A 12,597-nucleotide genomic window follows, 5' to 3' on the forward strand; every position below is an offset into this window, starting at 1 on the left:
AAGGCCAGTGATGAATGAGGAACCACGTCAAGGTCTGTCCCTGTCATCATGAGGCACATAGAAAAACCCATTAAGGGGCGCCTGGGTGGCTCAGTCGTTAAGCGTCTGCCTTCGGCTCAGGTCATGATCCCAGGGTCCTGGGATCGAGCCCCGCATCGGGCTCCCTGCTCGGCGGGAAGCCTGCTTCTCCCTCTCCCACTCCCCCTGCTTGTGTTTCCTCTCTCGCTGTGTCTCTCTCTGTCAAATAAATAAATAAAATCTTAAAAAAAAAAAAAAAAGAAAGAAAGAAAAACCCATTAATGTGGCCAGGCCTCCACTCCTTCCGTGGTGAGGAGAACTGTTTCATCTACCCCATCCAGATGGCTGAAATAGTAAGACTCCGAACAACAGGGAGAAGTTGGCGTGAGCGTGATTCCCCAGCTACCCGAGCAGCTCCTCGACCTCCATCACTCACTGCTTCTCAAAGCGGGGCCTGTTACTCTGCCATTTCTGGATCCCAGGCCGAGACACCGAGCCTGCTTCCACGGGGCCTGGCCCCTCTCCGCTGGACCCGAGGCCACGGGGGTTTGGTTTAAGGAGAGTCTCTCGGATCAGACCACTTCTGCGGTGGAGACGGAGACACAGCAAGCCTACTGGTGGGCTGCAGTGTATGGGGCCTCGCGGTCATGCGTCAGACGGGGGGGTACCCACCTCCTACTCCCTGGGGGCAGCTGTGTCTGTTTAGCTCTGACACCCTACATTTCTTCCTTATGGCACAGGGATGATGATAATCTGCTCCGTGGTATTTTTCTAAAGGTTACAGAAAATAATGCCGGCAAGACTTCTGGCACTCATGGTGTCTGGGGCATGCTGAGCACTCGATCAGTGTGTCCTAATACTGTGGTTATTAATATATTAGAGAAAATCGATCTCCAGTAGAGGCACAGACAGAATGTGCTGCCCTATCCCATCAGATATCGGCTTATTAGATATTGGCTCAGATGACACCACAGGATCGGAGCGGTGCTCTGCCTGGTGGGCAGACTTCCAGATCGCCAACCACCACCTCCACCCCAACCGAGATAAAGAGCTCAGCACCCGGTTTATCTGCCGTAGAGACACAGATACCAGGCTCTGCACAGCTGACTTGGTTCAGCTGATGCAGGCAGAGCTGAGGCCAGAAATTCTGCATTTTTCCTCATCCACTCACCCTGGTGACTCCAATCAGAGTCACCCTGGTGACAGCTCAGCTGAGCAGAGCCATGTAGCGCTTCTCAGGCATTCCCACCCATGGACCCCTAGCACAGGACGATGGATGGCGGCCGAGGGATGTATGCAGGGAGAAGACAGGATCCCAGAAAAGCCCGTACGGGAAGAAAATTTTCTGAAATGAATGTTTGTTTGGTTTTTTTTCAGGAAAATATTAATATTCTAGCCTCTTCCTTTTGTTTTCGTATAAAATATGTCTCATTTTCCTGCAAATGTTGAAGCAAAAGTGATGCTTTCGGGCGATGCACCAAGTCTACTCTGTGACGCCATGGGCCCTGGCATGCCGCACAAGAAGGATCCACGCACCGTGCTCTGGAGACGTCTTTTACACCATGAAATGTCACTGTAAAGGTGGGGGAGCATCTATAAAGGCACTTCGTGGGGATTCATACTGTTGTTCTCTAAGCACGGTGGGCAGGAGGCTGAGCTCAGAGCTTCCTGCGTGCAGTGACAGACCCCGGGAGCCATCAAAAGCCAGACGCATGAGACACGCGGGCGGGGGTAGCCAGCTTGGGGCACAGGAGGAGTGACACTGTCCCCGCGTGGTAAGTGCCACAGGGGAGCCCGGGAATGGTGGCGGAGAAGTCAGCAGGACACGGCTTTGCCCCTGGAGCAACTCTACGTGATTCATGTTTTGCATTGGAAAGTGGTTTTTTTGGGTTTTTTTTTAAGATTTTACGTATTTACTTGAGAGAGAGAGCACATGAAGCAGTCGGGGAGGCAAAGGGAGAGGGATAAGCAAACCTGGGAGTCCGACGCAGGGCTCCATCCCACGGCTCTGAGGTCATGATCTGAGCCAAAATCAAGAGTCAGACGCTTAACCGACTGAGCCACCCAGGCGCCCCTTGCATTGGAAAGTGATTTTGATCTGCAAAGTTTCATCGTCCTCATCTGCAGTGGGACGAAAACCATGTCACCTACGGAGTTGTTCTAAGAATTAAAGTCTGTTCAGCACCCGGTGTACAAAAGTGCTTACACCAACAGCAGGAATTTCTGGAGGAGAGAGTTAGGCCTAACCAGTGGTCTTCATTAATTCCTCAGGATGAAAGTAGGCAGAACAACTAGAAAGCAGACCAAAGCATGCATTGCGAGGGGCTTCGGGTGTTTCTGCTTTTTGTTCTCTTGTGTTTGATGGATACCTGCAGAGTATGACATTTTACGGGGGGAGCAAACTGAGGATGTGTTTATATTGCTGAGCATACATCATTTAGAATATGTGCTCTAAAGCTCACCCACGGGGGCCTAATTCAGAGCCAAGGCTAAAGGCAGCTCCCGGCCCTTCGCCACCAGAAAGCGTGTTTGGGAAACCGGGAGTCCTGCTCCTGCCCAGGCAGGGGAGCGGGGACATGGCCCCACCTGCTGTGGACACTGTCTTCTGGCCCCATGTGGCCAGAGGGTAAGTGACCAGAGCCAGGTGGCCCATCGTCACCCAAGCCGGCAAGACAGAGCCGGCAGTTTGCAGAATGAAGCCAATGGCCTCGCTCAGTCAGGGACCCTGGGGTGAGTGCGAGTTGCCTCGAGTTAAGACAAACAAGGGGCGCCTGGGGGGACTCAGTGGGTTCAGCGTCTGCCTTCGGATCCGGTAGTGATCCCAGCGTCCTGGGATCGAGCCCCGCATTGGGCTCCCTGCTCACAGGGGAGTCTGCTTCTCCCTCTGCCTCTGCCCCTTCCCCTGCTCGTGCTTTCGCTCTCTCTCAAATAAATGAATTAAAAAAGAAAAAAATCTAAAAAGACAAAGAGTTTTAGCAGCTTTAGAGCTGCTTCTCCCACTGCGCCCAAGCCAAGAATCGAATTTGAAGACCTGCCCATGGCTGAACACGGCCTCCAGGCTGTCTCACCAGGGACCCTAACCAGAGTGCACGGGAAGCCCACTCCACAGCCCTGCATATGGCTGAGCAGAGACCACAGCCCACAGCTTCTCCCATCTGCAGAGCAGGGGATTCAGTGCACACTCTGGCCCGATTCGGGTCCCCACACCATGAGCTGTGCAGGCTCTGATCCCATCCTCATGGCCTGCCAGGCAGGGAAGCTGATTCACAGCCCCGTCTACTGTGGAATATAATACGCAGTCCCGACAACCCAGGAAGCTGAGCCAGAGAATCAGACAATGCGGAGCCCTCTCTACAGCTTCGCTTCGGCAGGGAACCGAACCAGCAAACCCCTGTACCTGACCCCAGAGACGAAACGCTGTCTCACCTGAAAACAGAACATAATAACAGGACCCACTTGCCCACGGACATTACCAGCGGACACACCCAGAAACCCCAAACTAAGCCAATGGAAGAAAATATAAATATCTAACATGTTAGCAATAAAAAATAAAATACAGCCTCAAACTATATAAACCCTACATTGACAGAACATAAGGAGAAATAGAGAAGTCCACAACCCCAATGGGAAATTACAACACACACCTGTTAATAACTGAAAGAATGAGCATTAAAAAAAATCAGTAAGGGGGAGCCTGGGTGGCTCAGTCTTAAGCATCTGCCTTTGGCTCAGGTCATGATCTCAGGGTCCTGGGATCGAGCCCCGCATCAGGCTCCCTGCTCTGTGGGGAGTCTGCTTCTCCCTTTGCTTGCTGCTCCCCCTGCTTGTTCTCTCTCTCCCTCTCTCTTTCTCTGACAAACAAATAAATAAAATCTTAAAAATAAATAATAAATGGAAAATCACGATATTTAGAAAGTAAGCTATAAACTTTCAAACAACCCAAGGATCAAAAACAGCTACACTTCACTGAATGCTAATGAAAATAGAACATATCAAAACATGTGAGAGGCAGCGAGGTGATGTCCAGAGGGAAGCATGTAATCATAAGCATGTATATGTACATACAAGAAAAGAAAAAGAAGGTGGAAATCACAGATCTAAGTATCTCTCTAAGGAAGTTACCAAAAAAAAGTGACAAACCAGAGACAGTGAAAGGATAGAACCAGAAACAAAACACAAAACAAACAAAAAATCAGAAGTCAATAAAATAAAAAATAAAATTATCACTAAAGCCAAACATTTGTTTTATTAAAAAAAAACTAATAAAATTGAGGACCCTCCAACAAGACTGATCAAAAAAAATAAAAGTAAGGAGAGAGAGAGAGGAACACAAATCAAAGTGTATCAGTAAAATTGGGATTATTCCCACATACCCTTCAGATGTAAAGGTGAATTTACTGAGTAAAATTGCTCAGGAAATGTTTCTCTCGTGCATCCTTTTTCAGATTGACATTTTCGGATGTGAACCAGCAAAACATGATCATAAAACAAGAATGGGGAGGACGACGAGCCCAGGAGACTCGGTATCCCGTCTGGGAGAACAGAGCAGGTAATTCGTGGGAGCGCTTGGGGGTGATGCTCAGAAGCCCACCTGCCTGGCCCAGGGCAAGAGGGCAGGCCAGCAGGTGTCTGCCCACACGGACAGAGGGACTCCCCCGTCAGGAAGGGTGACACACTGGCACGGAGGGCAGTGGGGAGCCAAGAGAACAGAAACTCTAGGAGAGGGAAACATTGTGAAAAAGGAAATTTCATTAAAACCTGTAACCTGGCTCTGCACCGAACCGTATTTGTCTGGTCATGATGTGGACATAAGGAAAACGTCCATCCCTGCAAGGGAGTCATGGGGCCCGGGAGGGAGAAGCAAGGCCACATCTCTCACAGCAGGAAACGGATTGATAACTCCTATGTAAAGATATAACGATACATAATGTATCACGCCATGATAGAAAGATACAATCCACAAGAAACAGTTAAACACGTTTAAAGTGGGTTGGTGCTAGGGGGTGGACATGGAAGGGGGCTGGACCGAGAACTCTTGTAACAGGCAGTACTGAAGGACATGAAGAATCTTTGCAACAGAATCCATTTCTTTTTTTTTTAAGATGCATTTATTTTATTTTTAGAGAAAGAGAGAGAGGCAGCACGACCAGGAGGGGCAGAGGCAGAGGGAGAGAGAGAGAATCCCAAGCAGATTCCCCGCTGAGCATGGAGCCCCATGCGGGGCTCAATCCCACGACCTTGAGATCATGACCTGAGCCGAAACCAAGAGTCGGGCACTTAACCAGCTGTGCTATGCAGGCACCCCTAGAATCCATTTATGAGCTGTTTGCAAAATAATATAAACAGTGTGATCATTTTTCTGAAAATATATGTACCCACGCTCACATGAGCCATGCAAATCCATCTGAAAAAGTAACCCCAGGCGGTCTGTGATGATGAGGTTATGGGTAGATTTTTTTTTCCTGGCTTCTTTGTATTTCCTAATATTTCTACAGTAGACATAAATTGCTTTTGGAACAAGAAAACGGTTACTTTAAAAAAGTTAAGGAATGAAATCAAGAGCCTGATTGGACAAACATTCCCAGAAATTGCTACAAATTACTTTCAAATGCTCCTTTTTGCCCCAGGCTCCAGGTGCTGGTTCTAAGGCAGAGAAATGGATGACCTCGCTGGCAATTTTTTCTTTTTAATTTTATTTTTTTAATGTAATCTCCACACCCAATGTGGGACTCGAACTCACAACCCTGAGATCAAGAGAGGCACACTCTTCCGACAGAGCCCGTCAGGTGCCCCGCACCAGTGATTTTAAAAGGATGCATGAAGTAAAGTGATTGAATTCTTTACCTACAGAGTTACAAAAAGGAGGTTTGTAAAACATACAGAGGTATGTTTTAATTCCTTGAAAAATGACTTAAAGCAGTGACATTTATTTTTAAATATCATTAACTTGGGGCACCAGGCTGGCTCAGTCAGTTAAGGGACCCGCTCAGATCTTGATCTCAGGGTCGTGAGTTTAAGCCCCACACTGGGCTTCACACTGGGCATGGAGCCTACTTAAGAAATAAAATAAAAAGGAAATAATTTAAGTTCATTAACTTTTCTAAGGCAGTAAATTCATCACACCTGTTTTTTTCAGAAGAGGGAAGTATGGTGTCTCCTGCAATGCCTAGCCCTCTGCCAACCCCCCGCACTGCAGGCGTGTCCTCTCTTCCCTCAGGGGGACTTCCTTTACTCTTGTTCTGCACTCAGCTGGGCTGGGCTCCCGAGCACACCCCCAGGATGCACCTGTGACAAACCCCAATTTTGCCACCATGCCACTGTTCCTAACACGGCCATCTGGGCCCGGCACACGGTGGTGGGGAGGGTCTCCAGATCCTGGCACAGAACCCAACTCTCGTGTTCGCTCGCTACCCGGTTGTTTAATATCTAAATGAATTCATGCATTAACTATGGAGGGACAACACAACCATTGGCAGATTGATAAAACCTCCTAACCTGAGCTCCAAATTTTCAATGTACCTGCTTTCAATCAACTATTAACTCAGGAATACTCATTTGTTTCAAAAACTCATTAATTGTTTCAAGTCTCATTAATTCTTTTTTTTTTTAAGATTTTATTTATTTATTGGAGAGAGAGAGAGTGAGAGAGAGCATGAGAGGGGAAAGTGTCAGAGGGAGAAGCAGACTCCCCACCGAGCAGGGAGCCCGACATGGGACTCGATCCTGGGACTTCAGGATCATGACCTGAGCCAAAGGCAGTCGCTCAACCAACTGAGCCACCCAGGCGCCCTCAAGTCTCATTAAATCTTGCACTCACATCAGAAGCCTTCCTTTTTGACTACGTTCCTTGCTACTCAAGCCCTGACTCCATAAACCAGAAAACTTCAGGTATGAGCAACCTTTGGAGCGTTATCTAGTTTTCCAGACAAGCAAACAGAACCAGAGAAGAGCAACCTGTCAGTGTCACCCAGAAACTTGGAGGCAGAAGGATGAGGACCCCAGCGGTGGGCTATTTGGTTAAGTGGACCATGCCACGCCCACCCACGAACACAGACACGCCCACCTAGGTACATGGACACGCCCACATACACAGATATGCCCACCCACAGACACGGACACGCCCACTAGGTACATGGACACGCCCACATGCACAGATATGCCCACCCACAGACACGGACACGCCCACCTAGGTACATGGACACGCCCACATGCACAGATATGCCCACCCACAGATACAGACACGCCCACCTAGGTACATGGACACGCCCACATGCACAGATATGCCCACCCACAGACACGGACACGCCCACCTAGGTACATGGACACGCCCACATGCACAGATATGCCCACCCACAGACACGGACACGCCCACCTAGGTACATGGACACACCCACATGCACAGATATGCCCACCCACAGACACGGACACGCCCACATGCACAGATATGCCCACCCACAGACACGGACACGCCCACCTAGGTACATGGACACGCCCACATGCACAGATATGCCCACCCACAGACACGGACACGCCCACCTAGGTACATGGACACGCCCACATGCACAGATATGCCCACCCACAGACACGGACACGCCCACCTAGGTACATGGACACACCCACATGCACAGATATGCCCACCCACAGACACGGACACGCCCACATGCACAGATATGCCCACCCACAGACACGGACACGCCCACCTAGGTACATGGACACGCCCACATACACAGATATGCCCACCTGCTTACCCCCACACACCCCCACCTACTTACCGTAAGTCTGGAGCTTTTCGGTCAGCTTGTCAACATCAATGTGCAGTTGGCTCTCTACAAAGTTTCTTATAAATTTGTTCCTCAGGGCTTCCTAAGGAAAATAACACAGCTTAACAAAAATAATCTCATTTCCTCTTACTGAATAATACTTGTTAGGTTTATTTGAAGTTTCATTTTACAAGAAAAAGACACATAAAGTGAATCATGGTGAAAGAGGTTCTAAAAATCATGGTAAATAACAGGATCACAGTTGATTAGGACTTCACTTTGAAAAACAAGAGTAATGATTGTGACAATTTAGATTGTCATTGAAATTATGCACTAACATTGAAAACAAAGAACGAAACAAGTGTCGACTTTTCAGGAGAATTTTCTTTCTTTTTTTTTTTTTTTTTAAAGATTTTATTTATTTATCTGAGAGAGAATGGGAGACAGAAAGCATGAGAGGGGGAGGATCAGAGGGAGAAGCAGACTCCCTGCCGAGCAGGGAGCCCGATGCGGGACTTGATCCCGGGACTCCAGGATCATGACCTGAGCCGAAGGCAGTCGCTCAACCAACTGAGCCACCCAGGCGCCCTCAGGAGAATTTTCTAACAAAAGTAGAGGGTGATGATTTATAGATCATTTACGGGGCACCTGGCTGGCTCAGTCAGTTAAGCGTGCGACTCTTGATATCAGGGTCCTGAGTTCAACCCCCACATTGGGCATGGAGCCTACTTTAAATAAAATAAAATAATCCTTAAGATTCTGCCCTTCCCACCTGCTCACACACACATGCACACATGCTCTCTCTCTCTAAAAATAAATAAATACATAAATACATAAATAAATTAGTAAATAATTAAATAGAAAGCTTTTTTAAAAGAGCCTTTCCATTGTGTTTTCCACCGGCCAGTTTTAGAGATGGGGTCACTCTCATAAAACCACCAGGGAAGGGTTTCTGCATTTCCCGAACCCACTTTTATTCTGTGGCCATCAAACCTCATCTTTGGAAGAACCCTGCAGATCATGATCTGTGTGATCCCTCTTTCCTATTGAACGGCTCCAGCTCTCCCTTGTCAAGGTTTTCACTAAGGAGGGCTCCCCAGGGTGCTTGGAATGAAAGCTTGCCTCCGGATTGACTGCCCCCTGCAACATCCAGCAGCCCACCAAGACTGCGGGGGACATCCTGATGTCATGAGGCCAGAGCCAGGACTAAGCTAGGAGGGGGCTGGCGGAACGGGGACTAGTTCTGGAACCTATCAGTTCACTAGAGAATAATTACACATGACCCTGACTTCGTGTGAGCGCACAGCCTTGAAACTTAGAACTTCCGATAAGGAATTCTCAAACGGCGTCCACCCTCTGCATTCAGCTCTGTGACTTCTCACCTCCGCCTCCCGGATGTGATGATTCTATCGATGCTTGTGTACGGATGACAGGATTTCCTTACGAAACACTGGTGTGCACTTTTATTTTACTGGAATCTTGCATATCTTTTGCTGGGCATTCACCACGGGCCAGACACTGGCTGGGTACTTTCTGTGTATTGATCATCTACGCTTGGCCACATCTCCGTGAGGAGATCACTTGCTTTTCCCTGAGCAGAAACGCAGTCCAGGTCTCGGGCAGCAGTGAAGCACCTGCCCAACTGTCTGGTGGCAAGAGCCAGGCCTGGAATACAGGTCTTCACACTCCCCGATCATGAGCCCCACGCTGGGAAATGGGCCGCCACTCACCATGCTTTTTCCTTGAAGATGACAAGTGCAGGTGATGGAAGAAGGACTTGCGTTTCTAACATGACTGCCTGGCAGGTGGTACCAGCTCATGGGAGGACCTCTCCCTGGAGCCGTGTGGACTGGGGGCAGGGGGGCAGTCAGGTGCTCACACGACTTTGGAGACTCTCCATTTGTTGTTCATGATGTTGCATGTAATTATTCCTAATCGCAGCAGAGACTTTCTCAAAGCCTAAGCTATCTCCGATCTGGCCCACTAGAGAAAAAGCCTGCTGATCCCGTAACAAATCAACCCGCGAGCAAACAAGTTCAAGAAGAATATGATGATAGTCCTCATACTAACACAGTGGGGGCCGCCCTGAGACCCGGCGTCGCAGACCTTCCAACACCAGGACAGGACCGCCAGCTGCCGCTGGGCTCTGAAACCACCTGGGTTTAACGCCCGGGGCCACCAGCACCCCGCCAGGCCCACTGTCAGGAGCCACGGGACCCCCGGCACAGGACTCCCCGGGGGAAACTGCAGCTCTGGGACAGTGTGTTCACCCCACTGCCGGGCTAGACTAGGAATCAAAGCCAGCCAGGCTGGCTCCCGAGTCCCTGCAATGAATCGTCTTGAACTACTTGTCTGGTGCATAAAAAAATAGGCCAAACAAGAATAAAAAGGCGGGCGTGATTTCTCATGCTATCAGACTTCAGGGGACTTCCAGTTACACAAATGGCCCCAGGTTATTATGTGGCCTACCTCCTGTAAAGTTCTGAAGTTCATGTCTGTCGGGCTCTGCAGGAATTGGCCATCTTAAAACACAGCCCCCAGGATTTTGGAATATATTAGATCGTCAATACAGAATGTCAGGGAGTGATAACTGGCCCTTTAAACAGACCCACAGTTGAAAAGTACGCAAACCACTCAAAAGAGCATTAAGGTACAGAATTGTGCCTCCATTTATGGAATTTATTTTTTTTTAAGATTTTATTTGACAGAGAGAGCACAAACAGGGGGAGGGGCAGTGGGAGAGGGAGAAGCAGATTCCCCACTTAGCAGGGAGCCCGATGCAGGACTCGATCCCAGGACCCTGAGATCACGACCTGAGCCAAAGGCAGATGCTTAACCGACTGAGCCACCCAGGCGTCCCTCCATTTGTGGAATTTAAAGAACAGGCAAATACTATTAAATTATTCATCGTGCTCATAATACTGACATCTGGCACGAACCAAGCCCTTGACCACTCACAAAACTGCCTCACACATTCAACTCTAGGTCAGTATTATGAGTCAGCTGATAGCCACACCCGAGGGGCACCGTGGGGCCCCCTGAGGGGCCGCTCTGATTTCGAGGCACGCCCTCGCAGGTGCCCCCCCAACCCTCGCCCTCGATGTGAAGACAGCCACCACTCACCTGCAGTTGCCTGAGCATCTGGCCACTCCCACCGTTCTGAAAAATGCCAGACGTTTTCAGCAGTGTTTCTGTTAAAGTCTTTAGCTTGTGCACGAAATGGAAAGTGTAATTTGCCTGCAAAATGAAGCATACGTGGGTTTATCTCCAGGTCTGCAACGCCAGCTCGGGAGGGTTCTTAGGGGCCGTGCAGGGACGAGAGGGAGAGAAGCCTAATATACACGACTGGCCACCACAGCAAAGAGCCGCCAAAGTCACCGGCAGGCCGCCGACGCCTCCCCAGGACGGGTGACCGGCTCCAGCGTCCTCGTCTCTGAGGTGAGTCCCAAGACTACTCTCGCAGACTTTCCCTGCAAGTGCCGTCCACCTGTCCACCACGGTGGCCCCAGGACTGAGCTCACTGTGGGGAACAGCAGATGTCCCCAGCACACACCTGCTACATAAAATCATGTTTGCCCACATTTCTTCCTCAAAAATATGCTCTCGGGGAGCGCCTGGGTGGCCCAGTCGTTAAGCATCTGTCTTCGGCTCAGGTCATGATCCCAGGGTCCTGGGATCGAGCCCCGTGTCGGGCTCTCTGCTCCGCGGGGAGCCTGCTTCTCTCTCTGCCTCTGCCCCTCCCACCTGCTCATTCTCTCTCTTGCTCACTCTCTCTGTCAAATAAATTAAAATATATATATATTCTCAGGTAATATCCATGCATTTGTTCTACAATACCCAACACTACTGAAGACAGAGGACAACTACCTGTATTTTATCATTTATTGTTGCTAGTGAGCAAATGAGCGCCAGATTTTTATAAAACAATTTGGTTTCATAAACATATTCCTAGTCCCTGACCCAGGCACACAAAAAAGCCTGTGCCTTTTCTCTAAAGATAAAAGGACTCTATGCTCAGAAATGATTTAAGTGAAATATAAAACAATATCCATGAAAGCGTCCATGGCAACGTTACTGTATTTTTAATCCTGACAATGATCTACGTGCCAAAAAGACAGGGCTGAGTAAGGAGGGTCTGAGAGGCCAACCACACATCCCTGGGGTCACCAGGAGACCCTCCTACTGGCCCAGGTCACGCCAGCGCAGGAGCTGAAAAGCAACCACCACAGAAGAGAGAGGATGCTCCCCGCAGTCGTGATTTGCTGCCAGCCCAAAGACAGAGCAGGAGGTCCTCCTGGGACACGGCTGGATGCTCTCGAACCGTGGCCCCCAGCCCGGCCCAGAGCCTCTCCTCCTTCCACTGGGCTGCCGGACGCATGAAGCAGTGCGGAAGGGCTTCTTCCAAATCCACACTCTCCCTCTGCCTTCGCGTGAACCTGGCCCTTTTGCACTCACACCCTTGCCATTGTTCACCCACACTGGCTAAGCACGATCTTCTAGGTCTAGGGATTGCGCCACGATCCTTCTGGTAAAAGGACGAGGCCAACGTACGAATCAGGAGAGAGAAAGGTCTTCATCTGAACCCATTTCATGAAAGAGAGGAGAAAATGTAGACAATCTCTGCCTGGTATTTTCACGACGAGCCAAGGAAGGTCGAGAAGGGGGTGATCAGAGGGAGCAATCTGGGCTGAAGACTGGCCTCCAGGCCGCTGATCCCAGAACAAGCAGGCAGCAGACGGGCAGCGTTCCGGAAATGGCAACAGGACAAATCTCTGCACAGAACCAACTGGTGACGCCGTCCTGGCCCCCAGAGGACAGC

At 49.6% G+C, this 12,597-nt stretch overlaps 1 protein-coding gene across 1 annotated transcript in view; it reads right to left on the bottom strand.

The window, feature by feature from the left end:
- ABCA13 (ATP binding cassette subfamily A member 13) overlaps positions 1 to 12,597 on the bottom strand; it is a 379,838-nt gene that overhangs the window by 239,505 nt on the left and 127,736 nt on the right. The window contains exons 28-29 of the mRNA XM_064575492.1: positions 10,902 to 11,015; positions 7,791 to 7,881 (exon numbers count right to left, since the gene is read on the bottom strand). Of these exons, the coding sequence (XP_064431562.1) occupies positions 7,791 to 7,881; positions 10,902 to 11,015 (205 nt within the window). The remainder of the gene's footprint in view (positions 1 to 7,790; positions 7,882 to 10,901; positions 11,016 to 12,597) is intronic.

Source organism: Mirounga angustirostris, unplaced genomic scaffold (assembly GCF_029215605.1).
Source record: "Mirounga angustirostris isolate CCGP_5_RB_7025 unplaced genomic scaffold, mMirAng1.0.hap1 SCAF_12, whole genome shotgun sequence".
Classification (NCBI taxonomy): Eukaryota; Metazoa; Chordata; class Mammalia; order Carnivora; family Phocidae; genus Mirounga; species Mirounga angustirostris.